At 39.1% G+C, this 21384-nt stretch overlaps 1 protein-coding gene across 4 annotated transcripts in view; it reads right to left on the reverse strand.

Annotated features, from left to right (window-relative positions):
• Positions 1–1161: 1161 nt before the first annotated feature.
• The window catches only part of RBM39 (RNA binding motif protein 39), a 29360-nt gene continuing 9137 nt past the window's right edge, over positions 1162–21384 (reverse strand). For 2 of the 4 annotated variants that reach the window (XM_009283242.2, XM_019473131.1), the window contains 13 exons: positions 18761–18826; positions 18599–18652; positions 17024–17141; positions 16243–16395; positions 15539–15676; positions 13867–13932; positions 12737–12941; positions 12455–12532; positions 6683–6715; positions 5456–5531; positions 5183–5288; positions 2265–2343; positions 1162–2171 (listed from right to left, as the gene is read on the reverse strand). In XM_009283242.2, coding sequence (XP_009281517.1) covers positions 2071–2171; positions 2265–2343; positions 5183–5288; positions 5456–5531; positions 6683–6715; positions 12455–12532; positions 12737–12941; positions 13867–13932; positions 15539–15676; positions 16243–16395; positions 17024–17141; positions 18599–18652; positions 18761–18826 — 1273 coding nt within the window. In that variant the 3' untranslated portion in view covers positions 1162–2070. Of the gene's footprint in view, positions 2172–2264; positions 2344–5182; positions 5289–5455; positions 5532–6682; positions 6716–10030; positions 10753–12454; positions 12533–12736; positions 12942–13866; positions 13933–15538; positions 15677–16242; positions 16396–17023; positions 17142–18598; positions 18653–18760; positions 18827–21384 lie in introns of those variants that run through there. The other 2 variants (XM_019473130.1, XM_009283243.2) reach the window with 2 other exon arrangements.

Genomic DNA, 21384 nt, shown 5'->3' on the forward strand with positions numbered 1-21384 from the left:
ACTGCCAGCCTGTATAACCAGCAGCGGGTAGTAATCAGAAGGCCGTACCAAACCAGGGAGCTTCCTAGTGATGTCTCTGACCCAGGCCCCAGGGAGGCAGCAGACTTCACTGTGGGACAGGTCCGGTCGGCATATCGGGCCCTCTGTTCCCCTCAGAAGGGAATCGCCTACAATTACCCTCCTTTTTTTCTTAGCAGCGGCAGTCATAATGTGTGGGGCTGACTGCCTCACCCTACGCGACCCCCTGGATGGACCTTCGCCTACATCCTCGTTTGCCTGGCCCTCAAGTTCCAGGGCCCCATATCTGTTGTGTAAAGGCAACCGGGAAGGTGAGGGAGGCCGTGCAGGGGTTCGCCTGGCACCCCCGAGCAGGGCCTGTTTCCATTCCACCCCATCGCTTAGGTCCCCTCTTTCTACTGACAACTGAAAAAAAATAAGGTCAAGCAAAACTAGAGAGCAGCTTTGCTTGGCTTTCTTCAGCTGTGTCACGTACTCCTAAGGTATCTCCTGTGGTACACTCTGGGCCCCTCCCCACATTTGCCTTTGTACTGCCTCCAGTTGCCCAGTCCCATTTCCTCCTGGATCGCTGAAGAGTCTTCTTGCCGTGCCGCAGCTCAGCCACAGCTACATACACCCTGAATGGCAGCGCCCGAGAGGCTGGAGACCAGGTCACCACCGCGTTGTCTCAGAGCACTGGCAGCATCCCTGCCCAGCCCACCTTCACCCACCCGGGTGGAACATCTCTCTACACCTTTCAAACACAGCTTTTATTAGCCAGTGCTTAAACGCAACAGGGAGGTGGGAAAGGGGTGCTAAGAGGGCAATCCACTTGGGCAGGCTTCCCTACAGAAACCAGACTAAGAGCCAACATAAATTACTCCTACATCCCCAGGATTCACAACCATTTGTGAAAGATGGGGGCAGAGGTGGGCAGGGGGGAAGTTCTCTCTGGAACGAATCTGCAGCAGGCCTGAGAAAGGGCAGCGAGAAAACCCACGGGCCCTTAACCAACCATGGCTGCAGTACACAGAAGGTTCAGAACAGCAGGAACCAGCTCCTGCATTTTCTCCTGGAGGAGTGGTATTCCGAACAGCTAGCATCTCACCGCCAGTCTTCAGCACACAGCGCTTAAGTCACATTAGGAGAGCAGAGAAATAAAGCTTCATAAAGGCCTTTTTAAGAGAATTTTATTTGAGTGGTTCTTACAAAGATTGTTGCAATATGAAAGTCTTTGTTTGATAGAAATATCAAGCTGTCTTGTCAAACACACTGAAGTAACCCAAAAATATATTTCAGAGCTCACAGAGCTTAAAAAGAGCAAAGATTATATGCAACCAGAACAAAACATGTTTCTGTATTTCCTACCAATTTTCAGACTCGGCTGAAATCCTTCAACTGTGCCACACTGCATACATAGAAACTTATCTGGAAATGCAGAGATCGTTTTGTTTGGAAACTTAGACACACCTCACACAGTATTTACAAAGAAACTTTTACAGATACATTAATCAAAAGTTACCATCAAGAAATAAAACCCTTCAATCCTTCTATTCTTACCAATTATTCAGCACAAAGCAAGCTGAGTGGCTGTCTAGAGTCAGCTTTCAGTAGCCTTTTGAATCTTCCATTTATACAAAACACTAAATATGTCCCTTCATAAAGTCTATCTCTGATATTAACCTTTAGCAGATCACCTACATTTAGTGAAATGTAAAATGTAATTGCTGCATTAAAAGAAAGGCTTGTGAAACACTAAAATGCCATTATGTCCCATCTGCCTTTTACAGAGAACTTGTTTTCTATGAGCTACTTCTCAGTTCCTACAGATCACCTTAGTAAATGTACAAGAATTACAAGGCAGAACAAGAAGTCAACAGCTTTGTATACAGTGGAAATGCTAGTTAGGGAGAATGAACACACTGCATTTCTGCTTACTTCATTTTATTTTTAAAGGTAGCAGGAAGTGTACACAAAATGACATTAAATCCTCTCCTTTAGTTTTATCTAAATAAAAGATAACTCAATCTTCCTCCAAAAAATAACTATGTACAAAACTGACTAAATCCATCTTCATCGTCGAACAGGAACCAGTAGTTGGGTTGCAGTCATAGAATCTGGGAAGAGGCTATGGTACGTTGGAAGAGGTACATACGCTGCTGTAATCATTTTACCTAATCAGAAGATAAAAAAACAAAACCAAAACAGTATTTGGTCATTTCTGCAATTAATGAACAAAGGTAGGTCTCTACATGAAATCCACTCACCTGCAAACCACCTCCCATGCAATGCATTTACAGCTGCAATGGCAGCAGCAATTGAAGGACATTTGACATACACGTTGCCCTGTAATACAGAAGTGTTACAGTCCATTAGAAGCTTGAGAAACATCCCACATCGCCTGTTCTCAGACACTTCCTTCGCGTGGTTGTGACGGAGCCAAACCTGCCTCGCTACGTGCCTACTGGTGTCAACCAATAATGCAGAATGAGCGTGAGAAAAGGGAGCAGCGGACAGTTTTTTACTGCCATGCATTACCATACTGCAACAGTTATCTTAGCGTGAAACTTTTCTAAACAGGATTTTGCAAAACAGACCAAATGTGAGCTCGATCTGGAATCGACAAGTAATGGATTGCTTACTTGCTCTTGATAACCCTTCAAGAGAGTATCTAATGGCTCCTGGTTACAAATCTCACGCGAAACAGAAAAGCACAAGGAGTTTGGCTACCTCTACCGCACGCTAGCCATCAAGTTCTATAAATCACCAACTTTGACCACAAATGCTTAACTGAACAAGCAGGGTCACAGTCTGGTTTTCAAAGGGATTAAGCACTCCCCATTCCCCGGGGCAGGAAGGATGTCCAGCACTTCAAGGAAGACTGGTACTGTAAAAAGTCTCCTACACGAACTTCAGCATCTGTCTGTCTTTACTTGAACAAGGACTGAGACGAAGGGAAAGAACCCATCACAGCAGGGCAAGAAGAGCCTAAGATGGTATCTAATGTGAATGACAGATTTATCTTTTAACTTTGCCGAAGATACCTCAAGTTTTCTATCTGCAAATTAAGCACTAAACCAGCCTAATCCAGAGTACTGCAATATTCACACTGAACAACTGCAAGACATACAGACGCCCACAGTAATGTGTATGCATTTTTCTGGCTGCCTGCTTAAAAATAGAATACTATCAGTAATTCTTGAACCAGATCAGCTTCTAGCTGAAACAGATTTTACAGGAAAAGAATATATTAAGAAACAGAACCCAGCCTTCCCTTCAGCAGCCTTTGACAGCCTGTACTAACTCTTCCCACTGTGATCTAACTCCTTCCTTCTCAGGGGGGAAACTTGAGATCAGGGGCTGATGTTTAAGGCACTAAGCAATTAACACACACAGTTCTGTTCTCGGCTTCCCCCTGTATAGACATCCGAGCTGCTTAAACCTTGAAATGGGATGCAGCAACATAAAGCTTTAGTTTTCCTTAACACACCACAGTGTGTGTAGGCTGGTGCGGTACACGAGGCCACGTGTTCAGTTGGGACTGCAACCTTTTCACCCACAACAAATCACATCGTCATGGCTGATCAGTGACAGCCCTTAGCCTGGGAAGTCTGGCTGTCTGGGAAAGAGCCCTAAAAAGATGCGAGATGAAAATGTTTAAAAGATAATGTGACCAGAATCTAAGCCTGGAAAACAGAACAGCACAGTGGAAACTTATGTTCAAATACAGTATTTTTAAATATCAGTGGGTATTTTATATCTAGGTCATCATTGTGCTACTATGACAAAATGGATTTCATGTAACAAACAGCTAACTCATGATATAGTAGTAGTAGTTTTTTCTTTTAAATCCACTTGCTAATGTGAACCAGATTTGCAGCTCTGTGTGCTCAGAACCTATGTGAGGTATGTTGAGGGCTGTTGCGTTTTTTTGGGGGCGGGGGGTGGTGCTTTTTTGGGGGTTTGTGTGTTGGGTTTTTTGTTGCGGTTCTCCCCCCATCTGTCAAAGGACATTTTGTTTTCTCTAAGATAGTAATAGACTAATATACTGCGGGAAAGGTTTCTACCTCCCATCAGCCCAGTAGTCCAACACAGCAGTGATCTTAAAGATTACAAAATGCTAGGAAAGATTGTATGTTGTTTTATGTACTAGACTGCAGCTCATCCCTCATCTAACATCTCAGTAATCCAGGTGGAAAGGGGTTCAGGTGACAAGAGTCTTCTGTAGAAGCAGCACAGTGATAACACAGGTTTGTGAGTGCCAAGTGCATTACCGGGGCAGAACAATCCCGTCTAAACAATACTGACAGGGACAGCAGTGTAGATTTCAGTCTCACACAATGGAATGGAACACAACAGGACACCTTCCAGGGTCTGATGGTTAGAAATTAATCTGACTATGAGAGCGTTTGAAAACTGTACTTCAGTTTGGGCTGTGAATTTTATATAAAGGGGTTCAGGACAGCCAAATCTCTTTACAGACCTTCCACAGTTTATATTCTGAGAGCTGAAATTCAGGGGAAGAGAGAACCAGAATGGGGATTGTGTAAACAAAGTGAACACAGAAGAAAAATGTATTAGCCTTTTTAAGATGCAGGCTGACAGTCCCTCAAACGGCATTAACCTGTAATTAAGTCTGCATCAGTAGCCCTTTTTTAGCCCTTCCTCCCTGTTATAACTCTAGGTGCTCCTACTGCCCACTGCAAGACTTTAACATTACTAGTGAACACAACTGTTTCCAAGCATGGGATTAGGCACACATTTAACTGCACATCTCAAGTCTGCTGGAGCAGGGTGTCCTTTGTGCTAAAGCCCATATTCTCTAGAAATAGAGGAAACTGGAAGTCCCTGGCTTTTGGGAAATGCACAGCTTAAGGGAAAAGCCAAATGCCAGAACTAAAGAGGTTACTACTCTTCAGCCTGTATTTCCACAGTAACCAGCTCTGTAAATCTGTAAGAGCAGACTGCCACACTAGAAAACTGCTCTCATACCTGCATTCGATTTACACACAGTGACTCAAACCAGGAGGGAACCACCTACATTCTGCAAAAACTGCAAAGAAACTTCAAGAAGTTTAGATTCAGTTTAGTGGGGGGAGGAAGGTATTTGTAATGCTCCCTCTATATACTACAAAGCAACAAAACTCCTAAAACCTGCTCAGTGTCTCCTTGGAACCAGGCATACCTGAGCTGAGTTTTTGTCTACATAGATGTGGATAACTCCTCCATGTTTGTTACATTCCTCAATCACATCATCTTTGATTTCTGTATCCCAGCCAGCTTCTTCTTCACTGTAGGGGGCGGAAGAAGAACAGGACAGAGATGGAATTGTTATCACTCGAACAAAATCCATCCCAAAACCCATCAAAAAAACCCTCTACAACATTCTGATTCCTTTCTCAGATGTTGAAGTCATCAACAAATGCCAAACAGAAACAGACAATGATAAATCACTTACGTTTGAGGATTAAACATGTTGGAAAGCTGGAAGCACTGTGTTGCAAGTGGTTGTACAGAAGCAGCTGCAGCCAGAACTGTTGTAATGGAAAAAAACAGTAACAAATCTAAGAACCCCCTACGCATGGCTCCAATTTAAATGAGTATTCTTCTATCTATTCTTTAAAATCCCAACATTCAGCAATAATAGCAACAGTTCTAACTAAACAGAAAATTGAAGGCAGCACTCTAACTAGACACTATCTATGAAAGAGAAATTTTAAATTGATCAATACAAAAAAATAGCACAGATGAACTATAGTTGAAGCTGAAAGTGAAAAGATAACCCTGTACATTGATTTTGGCAGATTTTCAATTTAAACATTTAAATGCAGATGCATGCATCTAAAAATTCTGCCCGAGTTGTATGCCATCAGCACTTTTAATTTTTTTCTCCTCATGGAAGCCAAGCAGCAGCTCAGGATGGAGTGGCACCACCCCATCTGACTTCACAGGAAGTGACAGACATCTTTGAGAATTCTCAAAATGTATTTTTAAACATGTTGAATTATCCTTCAAAAAAAGCATATCTGTACTTTTGTCCCTTGGAAATGCATAATGTAGGAAATAATTGACAACTAAAATTATAACTGTAGAATAGATCTATACTCTTTCCCAGTAACTATGAAATTATTACTTGTCATTTATTGTTGCTCATCATCACAGTACATCTTATTAAAGATAAGCACTGTCCTATAGGCTGCCCTTTCCACAGGCTGTAAGCTTCTGTTAATTTAGCTGAAATAACGGCCACCTCTCTACATATGCAGACATTAAGGGTTGCACAGTCAGAATAAGATGATGACTAATCCAAGGACAGTAACCCCAAAGTCCTCGTTCTCAAATAACCCCTCTAGTCCCTAAGGCAGACCCCTCTAGACCCCTCTAAGGCAGGAAAACGCCCCACACCCAACCACACCTAAACCCATGAACAAAAACACAAACCCACACGTTTTCTGGGACTAACATATGGCTGGGGAATGTTACCAACACTGAGGAAACGCTACAAAGAAAAGGTGAAGTATCTAACTTACATTGTTATTTTCAGTCAATAATCAATACATAGTATGATTCCTACAGACACTAATACAATGCAATTTCTCGGCCTGTTGGCAAACCAGAAGCATTTCACTTACAGACATCTGCAACAAAACCTACTGGTGACAAGTTATATCAAATGCTAGTTTACCTTCATTCTGCTGAGATAGTCTCGTTTGCAAATCTAAAGAAAAATATACAGAAGTTAATTAGTATGCTTGCTAGCATTAAAGTATTGTTACCTGCCAGTCAGGTTGTTTAGCTTGTATTTTTGTGGTTAAGAGCTTGTTCAAGTACCTCAACCCACTCTCACTGTTCCTCTCTAGTTGTGAGTAGTTTCACTAATTTCAACTTCTCAGATGGAATATTCTGTACTTGACAGAGAATCCATTACCACAAAGGTAAGCATATTTCAAAGAGAAACAATACCTTAAAGACATGACCATGTCCTTTAATTCAATGTATCATTTCCACCTTGCCTTTGCTATGCTTGAACTCTTTTGCAAGATGTATTTTGTTCCATGAGAAAATAATTACAGCAATTCCTACAGGCATTAGAAGTTTGGCATCTTTACTAACAGAAAACATTTAAGCACACAGTTATCCAAATGTGACATTCTGAAAGCAGTTATTGAAATTAAATTTCAAGTAGAATAAGGTGGTATTTCACCTGTTATCTTTCCACATAAATGTCATAATGACACAAGTTACTCTGGTATTTTTCAAATTCAAAACATTTTCAAGTGTTCAGAATGTTTTATTTGCCAAGAAAACACTAATTACTTGTTTAATAACATATAGCTGTCCCAATTTGAAGTAATGGGAACAGACAAATGCAGACTTTCTAACCATTTCCAAGTATATGACTCCAATACTCGACATCTTTAAACCAACAGAAAACTTCAGAAGGCAAGAAATGTAAGCATAAGCCTCTTCACTTATGTTCCAATTCAATTCACACAAATGCAAGGAGTTAGAAGACTAAAGTTAACCGTCATCTTAATTCACTTGTCTAGAAAGCAGTGAAGTGATGGACCCCAAGTAAGCTTCCAAGCTTACTTGGAAATAGCTGAAGGTATCAGGTATCAACATACTTTTTCCCTGTCTAATAAACCCTCCTCCACAACACTGGGGGACCAACAGGAGTGGATTTTTTTGCTCTAAGTATTAGGCAGTGAGAGCCCCGAAGACAAGTCTTCCTCAAGTGCCTTCCCAAGCGACTTCCACAGAAGAACACATACTAGGAACCAGACTGAAAAATAAGAGATGGAAGGAGCAAGCTCTGAAGGCCGAGCTGTAACAAGAATTGGCTACGTTTAGCATGTTTTCCATCTGGATCTGAACACAAAGAAATCCTCAACTCCACAGAGTGAGAAATACCATAATAGGGAATACTGTCTTAGACTCTATTCCCTGCAGAAACTGCATGGATTTGGCCAAATCTGTAACTAATTACCTAGCTAATTACTACCCAAACTTTTTTTGTAAACAAATGTGTTTAAAAAAAGTAATAAATCCACGAATATCCTAAATCACTCTAGTTAGATGAGGACAGAGACTTCTCCCTCTGCAATTCTGACACAATTGCACATATACATCACGTACAGCTGAACGTACCAAATTTTGGTCAGCCTGGGGCTCTACAGCTGAATGCTCCAGGCCACCTGCACCAGATGTGGCAAATCTACACAGATCACCAGTTCAAATTCTGTCTAGGGCAGAGAGTCAAGTCTGTTCTAAACATAGGAAGATCAGCTAACAGTACCTTGTGGCAACAAGTTTCATAGGTTAATTATCTACCACCTCTGAAACATAACCCCCTGTCCACCAATTCTTTCATCAACTAACTGAATTTTCTTGTTGCTCATGATTGAAGAATGGTCCTGTCCTCTCCTCTCACTTCTAAACTCACTCAGAATTTAGAAATTCATTGTCACTCTTCACTGTCAACTCTTATTCTTCCCTACATGCAGTTTTAAATAATATGTGGAAACTAAAATTAATACATCTGTCAAGTTAAGATCAAAGTAACTTTTTCTGTATGTTCTGTATATATAATCTGTAAGAGTAGTGAGTTTAGCATGACTAAGAAGTACATGCTTAGCACAGAGAAAGCAGAAATACAGAAATATCTATCAAAGCATTTTGCGTCTTAAAACAAAATGAAGTTGCATGTTTATTTTGAAACACAGCTAGCTCTAAATAAACAAAAGCCTGCCAAGTATTCCCCAGTTTTCTAAGTAATTACTTACAACAGAACAGCAGATCAAACAGAGGTCCTGGATGATAACACCTACTCATCCCACACTATCTCGATCTTTTTCATAAACAGAGTTCCTTCCCAAAAGTAAGGCACATTTTGTCCCACAAAGCATAAGAATGTTCTATAGCCTCATGGTTATTTTAAGTTTCAGATAGAATTTACTAGAGAACAGAAAGTACACAGCTACAACTTTTTAGCTTCAATTCTTTTTCCTGCTGGAATTTTCTCCATGGGAATAATATCCAAGTTCTCAGGTCTCCCGTAAAATGAATTCTTTAACTTCCTTAGTTTGATTCAACCCATCTTGAACATGGGTGACCAGAACTGTTCACGAATGTGTATGTTACATCTCAGGTGCTCAAGTATGCTACCTCTAGGAACACAGTTGCCCTTTCAAAAATGCATCACGCTGACAGTTCATATTCACTCACTGATAAACTGAAGTATTTAGATATTTTCCTCCTCCTTGGCCATCTTTCACTGCTAAGCTCCCAGGTTATGTAACTAGAATTTGTTTCAATCCTGAACAGGTGGACAATGCACAACACCCCAAGAATCTCTTATTGACAGAACCTCTTATTTACTCACCTCATGCCTACTCTTGTTGACCGGTTACTCTTGTAACTATTAAACAAGATCAGCCCAACACCTAAACTTTGGCTTCAACAACAGCCTCTTCCCAGCTTTCACCTGAAAAAAATCCCTCTTTCTTTGAGCCAGCTTCTTTACACATCTTGTACTTCCTACTTCTCTAGTTTAGTAACTTCCAAATGACACAAGTCAAAAGTTCAGAGAGAAGAGTTCTACTACTGCTCCTCTGTCTAGGAAAGTCAGTTTTATCAAAGTTAGTCTTTAAATGCAGTTTCTCTGAAAGTAGGCTATGCTTTAATAATATTCTCCAGTTTACCCATCTTCACTATGACTTTTGAAGGAGAGAAGTAAGGTCAGAGTAACAGGACTGGAAACTGGCCAGATTATGTTGTTCTTCCTTCCTTTTAAGTGCAGGTAATTTAGAATTACATGTTCTAGCTATATGTTGTATCACAGACTTAAAATATTTATTGACAATACCAGATATCAGCCCTCATACTTCATGTACCCATTCCCTCATTAATTTGATGGGAGTTTTCTTACTACTCTGAACTGAGTACATTCAGCTTGTACTTTTAGCTTTGCTTCTACCTTGTGAATAATTTTCTTTTTTTTTTTTAAACCCATATTACTAGCTTACCTTCCTCAAACTCCAAACTTTATGACCAGTGTCCCCACTACAAACTGAGGCAATAAGATTCTTTTGAAACATCTTGGGAGTATTTTTTCATTCAACCTCAGTCCCACTTCCTTTTTGTTCTCTTCAAGAGTTTGTAAATCCTCATCTATGCTTTCACATCTTTTACAAGGTCTAACTCAGTCTGACTGTTGGCAGGTAATTCTCATTTTATCTATTTCCCAAACTAAAAATATTATTTTATTATCAGTCTTTTTTCCTACGAAGAATAGGCTCTGTGCTTACTCCTTATTTCTTTTGAGATAGTTAATCAACCAGTTCAGTGTGGAGCCCGTTTCTAACAGGACTGTTCTTTCTGTGGAATACAGATCCAATATAGCATTAGCAATTTGGAACTGAAGAAATTTTTTACATCCTGCCTGTTCAAACACCCAAGCTGCTTAGACAGACGACTTTATTGCCTTGTTTCTTCAACCACCACTTTTGAAATCAGAAGCCTTAGTTACAGACCTGTTTTGTTTATCCTTCCATTTAAACTTGAGCAACTCATGATCCCTCAAGTCAATGGTCATTTCTATTCTCATCCATAACATCTTCATTACTTACCAAATTGAGTTTAAAATAGCATCCCCTCTTCATGAGTCAGTGAGTGTTTGATGAAGAAATTTGTCGGATATCACATCCAGGAATATCTGGGCCCCACCATTATTACTAGCAATTCTTCTCCAATCTGTATCAGGGAAGTTAAAGTCTCCCATAATGACATAATTCCTGGTAGTAATTTTCTCTAACAAGAGTAAAGAGATCTTTAATCCATAACCAAATCTCACTTTGGGGATAGCTCATGACTCTATGGTAGTAAAAAGCTTTATCTTTTTCCAAAGTTACTTAAGTTGCAAACGCCTGCATTATTCCTTTTGTACAATACAAGTGGAATAAACAATGCTACTCCTACCACTTTTACTTCTACAGTTACTAAACATGCACATTCTTCAAAAACCTGTATTAAGCCTTATCGTTTATTCCTCCACAGCCACGTTGTCTCATACTGATTCCATGCTATCCTAACAGTTCAGCTCTGTCAAGACATTTTTGGCCATGTTCCTGATTTGGGGAGTTTGGATTTCTTTGGCTTATTTGTTTCAGCATATGGGGGTAAGGAAAGGATTGGTGTTTCTTAAAAATATTTCTCATTTCTCATTGATAACACCTGTTTCCAAGCAAGACTGTCACACCACTTTATCACCTACATTAAAGGTGATCTAATTTTAGCGGTGTTTACCTTTCCTTCTCTTTCTGGACTAGATATGCTTTTTCCTTGCCACTGTGTCCTTTTCATCTTTTTCTTCTCAAAAAGGAAAAAAACCTTTATTCCTCAACCCACATTTTTCTTTCACTAGCCAGTTCCTTTTCCTTCCAAGGGTGTATCTATAGTAAGACCCTATTATATTCTTTTTGCAGCTGTCTACAGTTTCACATGTATGCTCTTCTCAAAACTGCACCCGAACTCCAGTTAACATGATTCAGGTGTATCTTAAGTCTGAATCACTTCTGTCACAAACTCTGCTGGAAGACAAACAAAATAATGCCACCTGTTCTTTATTGATTTCCTGAAACTTCTCACACATTCCAGCATCTAGTTACTTGTGACATTCAAGTCTTTTCTACTGCTATGACAGGTTCATGCCCTTTGTTCTTATATTAATAAAAAATAACAAGAAGAAATTCCACTCTGTAAATTCCTAATCTCCTACAGGAAGTTACTCATTGCTCTACTTCTGAAGCCCTCTCAAACAGTTTGCTGTTTAGGCCAGTTATGAACTAGCAGCAGCAGTCATATCCTCAGCCTCATTCCCTCTCACAACAAAATGAAGTCTCAGTAACACTTCCAACATACCCACTTGCAGAACACACAAACTATAGTCAATTCCAAGCAACACACAAATTCCCTGACATAGTGTGTCCTTCCTCATCAGGACATACACTGCATAAACCTAACGCTACTGCAGTCTTAGTTGCCATGTTCCCCATAAAGTCCTAATAACCTTCTTGCCCCTGGTACAGCTCTGTTTTTTCAGAAGGGTCAATCCCCTTCCAATTATGAGCCTGCCATTTTTAACAGTCAGCATTTACACTGCAGTAGAAAGTCCCCATTAGTACAGGGAATAGTAAAGGTAAAGAGATGAAGGCTTGGGATGAATTAAGTGAACTACAACATATTTGCCAAAAATAATGCAAAGTGAATCACGCCCATCAAAGCTGTCATATACTGTCACTGTTTATTTGCTCATGGATTTGCAACGTTTTAGTTTGTAAAACATGCTGTAATACCTATGTTCTCATTTTAAAAGATCACAAAAGTAAGTACCTCTTGTCTCAAAATTATAAAGCATAAAGTAGTTTTGAAAAATAAATAGGTCATCATTTCTTACCTGCCACAGCTCCAAATGCCAAAGATCCGCTCATCTGCAGAGCCTGCTGTGCAGCCGGGGGAATCTGCAAACCAGTACCTAGAATAGAATATGAACGTGCCTTGTAGCAAGCGCCTTTCACTCAGTTAGGAATGCAGTAACAGAAGTATCAGAAATCTTATTATTGCCAAAAGCTTAAAAATACCATTCCATGCATTTCACATAATATTCTGTGGGGTGTACTAATTCAAATTCTGCAAACTTCTGTGTTTTCACACATTTCCTATTAATCACCACACATACCTTCTGCAAGTCTTGCCATCAACTGAAGGCGACCAGTTGTTCCCAAGTCAATTCCAGTCCGTTCCAACTCATCACTGTCCAAAAATGAACTAGCACTGGAAGCATCAGTGCGCTCAGTTACATGTCCAACTTTCATGGGCCTACCAGCCAGCTCAAATCCATTGAGTTGTTCCAAGGCCTTTTTGGCACACTCAGAGTCTGAGAACTGTAGATTGGAAAAATATAAATTCAGTAATACTGCCTACAGGATTCAACAACACTTCTACTGTATGCAATATCCAGTTACATAAACATGAGAAACACTAAATTTAAAGATAACAGTAGCTACAAGCTAACTTAAATGTGCTCCTTATTTTCCATTTAAACCAAACACACAAGTTTGGATATTTACTTTCTCATATTTAGGTAAGAATATATGTAAATATACATTATTGTTGAAGCTAGAGCATCTACATATTGCAATCAACAGAAATCATGGCTGCGGTTCTCTTTCAACACTTTCCACGAATGAGTCATTTCCTTTGTAACCTTGTAACTGCCATGCATTTACTGGCTACTCCTAACAGATGTTCTGCTTTATGCTGCATAACATCAAATAAAATATACAAATATTTTGTCAGTGTTAAAACAATCAAATATTAGCTATATAGTTAGTTTGGTTTCATTTGTCTCCAAGTGCCAGAGGTCCCAGCCGAGACTTTTTTTTCCATGACAAATTGTCAGGTCAGTCAAGAAACTCAAGTTCACAAAATTACATATCTGAGGATAAAGAGGAAAGACGTTTTCAATGGAAAGTTTTAGCCTCTAAAATTTTATTTCCCTTAAAAAGCTCAAATTCAATCATTTTCACAGCACTGTGAGAGTGCCAGTCTTTACTAGTATCTTTGCCTGCAGAAGACAGCATTGCTTTACCGGGCACTGGCCACAAAGCATACTATTCCATTCTAAACATGTGCATTCAACCACAATACCCACAGAGAACTGGCAGAAACAAAGAAAAAGGCCATTGTTGCATGTCCTGCAACATGACATTTCCAAGATGAGACTTAAGAGAGATTGCAGAGTAAGCTATACTACTAATGGGAAGGTTACACTCAGAAATTGTCTAAGTCTGGCAACTCTATTCATACCGTAATAAATCCATATCCTTTTGAGCGTCCAGTCTCACTATCCATCATCAGCTGAATGCTTTCAATCTAAAAATAAGAATAAAACTACTTATTATCAGACATTTTGAAACAAACCACAAGATATCAAAACAAAACCTGAACACAGCCCTGCCAAATATACATATATGAATGTGAAACCACTATTTTTTTAGTCAGTTCCTCATTCCTTCCTCCAGTCAAAATTAGCGTACAGGCAGCTAGATACATACTTTGATACTAAAACAGAAGGAGGTAAACATAAGGGCGATGTACAATTTATCCTTTATGTTGAGTCCAGCTACAGGCAGAGGCTTGGTCCTGATGCAACATTCTAGCAGACAATGAGCGTGCAGACATCATCAAATCCTAACTGAAACATTATAGTCATGGCATCTCATACCCTGAGAAACTCCATTTTACAAGGTAAGAAAAGCAGTTTGCGTGGCTTTGACCAGGGGCTTTAAGAAAAAGGTGCATATTTAAAATAATTATTGGCATACGGGAACTCCTAGAAGTTTACAGTTACTAATAAGTTTTGAATTCAGTAAGTCATCCGTGAGCCATAAAATAGTGTTGGGAAGAGACAGCAACACAGAAGTAAGAGGAAGAACTGAGTTTAAGACTGAAGTATATGGAAACAGGAGAAGGAAAAACCTTCACAGCTCTACATGTAAGCCTCCTGAACTATATTAATTCTACTGCCAGACCTTGAGAGAAAACGAAACAAGAACAGCCACATAGACTAAAATTTAATAAACTGCTGCAATTTTCCAGGCTTTTGCACAACAGAATTAAAGGGATACACATACTGAATCTGAATAAAGCATCTGAAAAGCACTGTTACAGAATGTATGAGGCAGGGTTAATATCCAAAGATAGTATGAAAAAACATCTATGGGCTTGATAATTTTTTTATTTTTTTCCATTAAGTAGAATATTAACTATATTACTTTTTCCCCTATCTAATAATGATATACCCATGATACCTTAGTTAGCACAGTAGGGCTAACATTTATTATGACTCCACTGGAAACTTCAGATTCAATCTGCTCACTTCCATAATTCTCTCTACAAAAAACATATTACCACGCCACAAACTGAGGCCTAATGATCAGGAGTGAAAAGGGGCCTGTGTCAGAGCTGTACGGGACACACCGCTAGTTCATGGTAGTAACATGAGCTAAAACTTAAGCAAAAATCCTCAGAAACAGATGAAGCTACTACACTCACAGTGAACAGAACTCAGACCTGATTCTGTGCTTTGTGCTTTAACCCGTGAAATGGAGCCCCCGTTCACAATCATGTGGCAGGAGGGAGATATTTACAAGCTGCAGAAGCAGGATGTAACATAGGGATTTTTTGTTTGGTGTTTTGTTTTGTAATTTTAGGTACTCATTGAATTCTCAGCTTTCCTTCGTAAGACCTGCCATTCAAAATCACTGGTTCACATCACAAATCAAGGTTCTCATTTGTTCTCCAATACTAACTATGTGTCTAACGCCTTGTGGATGTACAGACACAGAAGAGCGAGAAAAAGAAACAAATGTTTTGCAGGTGTGAAGCTGAATTATTTCCAGAAGCTGCGAGTGCTCTACAACTAACCTAGGTTTTTCAGATAAACTAGCGTAACACAACATGCCAAATTAAAATTTACCCTGCCAAACGGCTCAAAAATTCCTCGAAGCATATCTTCAGTTATGTTGAAGTGTAATGATCCCACATAGAGCCTCATAGGACCAGCACTGCCCTTCTGCAGATTATTTGCCATTGCTGCTGCTCTGTTTTTTTCTGCCTAAGAAAAGGAAAAAAGAAAAACCTTCTGTAAGAATTTGATAAAAAACTCTAACATCAGCAGTATACATCTACCAGATTAAAACTAGCAGATTCATCAAAAAATACAAGCTGTTTTATAATCTGCATACTATCCATCGGACTTTAACTTAAAATCTACAAAATCCAAGGCCATGACCAAGTATAGAGAGACAGCTCCCGAAAGCCTTCAAATTGAACAACTTCATGCAGAATTCTGGCTTGCATCTAGTAAATTAACACTTTATTTTTTATACGTGCTGGAAAGCATACATAATATATACTACAATTCTGTAATGCTATTACAGGTTTCATTATTACTACTTTCTTAACATCTGTATTTTCAAAATGCATTTGTATCACTTTGAATTGCTTTAATTTGCCTGTCAACTATGGGAAACAAAGGTCCGTTTATAATTAGCTTAAATAATCATTCTTGTTAAGGTTCCAAACATTCAATGGTAACTAAATTTTCAAACAGTAAGTTTTCCAGCAAGATAAAGAATAAATTCATCAACATGAATAAAAATGAGGTTTACAACTCCTTACCTGTGATGCTTGCACTATGATTGGTACACCCAAGACCCTCTGTCCAGTTAGTCCTATTGCCAGAGGCACTGAACTAACATCAACAAATTCTACATAAGCAATTCCTTTTGAACGCCTGGAATTTCTATCCGAAATCATTCGCACATCACGAACCTGAAAGGCAAGTATATAAATGCTGTTAGAGATAAAGGAAAAAAACCTAATGGAGTCCATTTCTCAGAAAGGTATTAATAACCGGATGATTATTTGCCAAGCCAATGGCTTTGTAATTATGCTGCAAATCTGGAGTAGCATAAAGCTACCTTAACAAACATATCCCAGAGGCAAGCTAGCATTAAAAGCTGCCTTTCGAAGTCAAATGTAGTATGCTACAGCAACAGGGGCAATAGAATACTTGCAGCACTGTAATGCTTTAAGCCAGAAACTTACAGCTGATGGAACAAATAAAGTTTTTCAGAATTAAAAGTTGAACTAATTTTTAAATCACACTGTAACTGGCAGACCTATCTGCAAAAGACTGAAACTTCTGAAAAATGAAGTTGTTTGAATCAGAATTGCATTGCCATGTTTTCCATCACATCACATGCTGAACAATGAACTCCTGATAAATTAAGTTTTCATGTTCAAAGCCTTTAAGAATGTTGGTCATCATTCACCCCCCCCTTTAACCCATATAGGAAGCTCCAGAAAGCCACTTGACTACAATTCTGCAGAATATCAATCCTGTACTAGGACAGCTTGAGGAAGTACTCAGAATCATTTTAATCTCCCTATTAATTACCTTCCCTACTGTAGAGAAAAATTCCTCCAGGTCTCTCGGTCGAATTCTTGCAGCCAGCTGCATGCAGAATACTGTTCGAGCATCCCTCTCTTCAGGGGTAAGATTATCAATAGGTTCTCTGGAAAGAGAAAAGTTCAGTTAAAAACAACAAAAAAAACCTGAATTAAGATAACTCATCTCTGGACCATGCACGAAACATTAAATAATCAGTACTTCAAAGTCTGATGGGGGAAAAAAACACCTGCCATATTAAAAAAGGCAGGATCAAGAACTGAAGGGAATACCTAATATTAATATAATATTTTTACTTCTTTAACATGACTAAACATCCTGTTTCAACTGTAAGCATTAAATATGACTGGCAAATTGTATTTTAAGTACAGAAGCCCAACTAAACAGAGGTGCCATTTTGCTACTGTCCAGAACAGGTAACAGTTCCACTAGGGAGCTTGCAGTCAAAAAGATGAGATGAAAGGACAGGAAAACAAAGGAAAACGGGATTAATGATCACAGACTAGCTGTCTGAACTTTCAGACAAGTAGTACAAACTTTTTTTTTTTGGCTTTGCAAACTAAAATCTTACATCTACCCAGTCACTTCAGAGTCACCACAGCCACTGCATAAACAATACTGACATCTATACAAGAAGAATTCCCAGTCCTCATTTTACAGTTTCAGCTTGTTAACCCATAAAAAAAAAAGTATGAATAGTGAATAATTACTCTCATCCTTTACACCAGAATCACTAGATTAATTTTATTTCTATACTGATCATTAGCTGAAATTAGATGCACCACTTTGAAGGTGTTAAAGCTTCAAATCTAAAAAAATTTGACTTGTACTTAAGTACAGGACAGAATTAGCATGCTGGATCCCGGACTGAGTTTCCAGTCATGTAATATGTATTTATATTTTTATAAATATTAAAAAAAAATTACTGAGAATACACAAGAAAAATTTAAACTAAATTATCTCAGTAAGACTTTGCTAATAATTAAAAGAAACACAGCAAGATTGGTTAAATTTAAGTGCATTAATTTAGAGAATAATCTCATTAGCAGCTATCTAAATCCAACTCCCTTAAATGAGAAGCCTAAAAATGGATAAGCACCTCTTGGATTTCAAAGGTACCTGGCTTCTCTACAAATAACATCAATACATACTGAATAGGAAAAAGAAGCATTTGTACAGTACTTTTCCATTCTGTACTTAAGATTATTAAAGTAAGATTTAGCAGAAAAGCTAGCTAATTTAAATCACAATTAACAGGAAGAAGATTGAGAATACAGAAACACAAAAAGCAAAGCAAGACACGTTTTGCAAACTGACATTATTTACAATTGTACACTGTCATGGGGAGGGAAGAGATAGTTTATGACATGGGGAGAAAGCAACGTATTTTCAGTGCTCTCTCATGGGCTTTCTGAATGAATTCCAGCATTACTTGTGAATACAAGCTGGAGAGCAAGCAGTCATGCGTTATTTCACCATTACTTTTCCAATGTCAATTGGACACACAAAAAAACCCAAACAAACCCAAACCAAAAAAACCCCACCACGTGTAAAAATTCCTACCTAACAGGGCTCTTGTCTTTTCTGAAGGGACTTTTGCTTCTGGAGCGTCGTCTGCTATAAAGAGATATCAACAAGACTATAAGAAAACCTTCAAATATATCAGTTTGGTTTTAAACAAAAACCTATTAATGATACAATAAAAAGTAGAGAAAACTCAGAAACCTTAATTTGATGCTGTGAGGCAGACCAATCTTCCCTCTGATGGCACTGTTGAATTTTGGACCAGAACTACGGCAAAAGCAAAGACAGACATTACTCACCAGAGTACCTGAATTCAAGATTCCCTGTCTGTAGTCACATCACATTGCAAGTGCTCACCCACCCTTGCACCTGGTCTTGTAAACATTTTCCATTAGCAGCACCCATAGCATGCATAAGCAACGTGCAGCACTCCAAACCAAAAGGCACAGAATATGCTCCCTGCTCAGTTTCATCTGCATCGCAAAATGCCAGAATATGCAGGACTCCAAGGAAGAACTGAATCATGAGCCAGCCAGACATGGCACATTTGTATGTGCAAAATATTCTGAGCTAGTTACTGCTGTAATCTTCTTTACACTTTTTTTGTCCACACGTATATGTGGACACCCTACTGATGACCGCAAAGTAGTACATTAATGGCCTGGAACTCAGCCTCAGAGTTTTGAGCAAAGTGGTGCTGGCAGGACTATTTACTCAAATGCAACATTTTAAAACTGAAGGTTTCAAGGGGAAACCAAAGTAGCTCCCTGCAGACATCTGCAAGGGACGCATTCACTAATGTTGTCTCAGCTCTAGCCACTGAAGTGCTACGAATACGTAAATGCAGCTTCCTTTACTTAAAGTTCTTAATGGACATCAAAACACAGAACCATTTAAACCAGCAGTTAACCTTATATAGACATATCACCACAGAAGGAATCCAATCTCTTGGCTGAATCTAATTTTAGTTCTCCAGGCTTCACGAAGGCTGTTAGAACAAATGGCAATCTGCCCATTGCTTCCACGTTAAGGACAGTTCTCTTGCTAGTTATTGTGGCACAGGGTAACAGACACTGTCATGAATAGTAAGATTCATCCTATCATGTTCTCCCTGAACTTGATATCCTTGTAGATACAAGGCAAAGAACAACACCTGTTAACGTTCTTCCTGTATATCCACCAAATGGCAGAGGCACTGCTGCACAGACTGAATGCTAGGGGGTTTGTCTTCCCATCTGCACAGAATTGATTCTTTCTGCTGTGACTAAATTGATGTGAAAACACCCTGAAAGACACAGCAGTCTGAAGGCATTAAGTAGTCTTTCACTAAGTCAATTTAGCCAACCAATTTGTCTGATAAACGTCTTCTTGCTACTCAGTGGAGCAGTAATGCTTATAGTTAAACTCAGCATCCACAACAAGGAGGAGGATGCCCATTTTTAAACATGTCATGACACAGGTTGAAGTAGTGGGCCAAGATCCAAAACCGTGCTGGCCAGGTTAAAGCAAGGGAAATATGGCCCTGTATAACACTGGAAAAAAAATAAAGAAAAAAGACCATTTAGAAACTACTTATGAAGAGAAATAACTACTTATTAAGAGAAAATACGACATAAACAGGCACATGTTGAGATGAGATCGCTATTGATCAAAACCAGACTTCTTTTTCCTAGGATAAATTACTCCTTTTCCTACTCAAGTTCAGACAAATGACTGCTGAGAGCGTCCATTCAGGTTCTCCGGTGTCTATGACACATACTGCCAAAAGCTGCATCTGGGAATGTTGGTACTAATTCCAGAGGCTGGCTTCTTATCAGAGATGAGATTACCTTGCATCTTCACATCTCCTGATGTAGAACATGGTGTTCTCTATTTGAATTAAATGCAGCAAGACAAACCAATTACAGTGACTCCACAATATTAAAATGAAGACCAACTAAATGATGGTCAATAATCAAGAACATGAGTTTTTAAGGAAACAGCAAAAGAAATGTTTTAAGTGTTCGTCTAAACCTAATGGAAAAAAAACCTGAGAAGATACACAGTAACAGTTTTCAAATACATGCACAACTTCCGAGGGGAAAAAAAAAAAACCACCACACCACCCAACTCCAAAAATCTCTTTTCCATTTTCAATTTTGACAAATAAGTAGTATCTTTCTTATATGACTACATGGGAGAAACATTAGAAGAAGACCAGCAAACTAAAGCCATAACAGACCACTGGAACAGACTGAGCAGAAAACTGCCTAGGGCAAGCTGATGGCCCAAGTTACCTTCTGAAGATCCAACAGTATTCTGCAGGATGCATTTCTTTGAGTTTTTCTAAGGAGTCTTGCTTGTAAAGCTCTAGGTCTCAGGGAAATTTTCTTCCTTCCTCCTACTGCATAAGAACTCTGCAATTGTTGCTCAGTTCCTGCTATCATGTATGGAAGCACCGAGTCACAAGCAATTTGTCTTTATGTCTAGTGGTTACCTTCTTCATAAGCCAAACACACTAAGTCCTGTGTATAGCCAAAGCACAGCTAGGAACACTTTTTCCTAAACCTACGTGATACCACATGGCCCAAGAACAACAGTCAGGTCAGAAGACAGCCAGTAAAATATCAGCTTTCACCTGCTCAGTCATATCCAAGACTCCAACAAAAGAGTCTCAGAAAAGGCAAGCTTTGGCTAACAAAGTCCAGGAGAATCACAATGAACTTTCAGTTCTCATGTAATAACCCTGTTTTCCCAGCAGCTTTCCCCAAATTCTTGGTTCAAGAATAGCAACAGGACAGTCTAAGTGACTTCTACTGTACGTTAGAAGTAGCTGGGATTTGTCA

The sequence above is a fragment of the Aptenodytes forsteri genome, unplaced genomic scaffold, assembly GCF_000699145.1.
Source record: "Aptenodytes forsteri isolate BGI_AS27 unplaced genomic scaffold, ASM69914v1 Scaffold38, whole genome shotgun sequence".
In the NCBI taxonomy this organism is placed as follows: Eukaryota; Metazoa; Chordata; class Aves; order Sphenisciformes; family Spheniscidae; genus Aptenodytes; species Aptenodytes forsteri.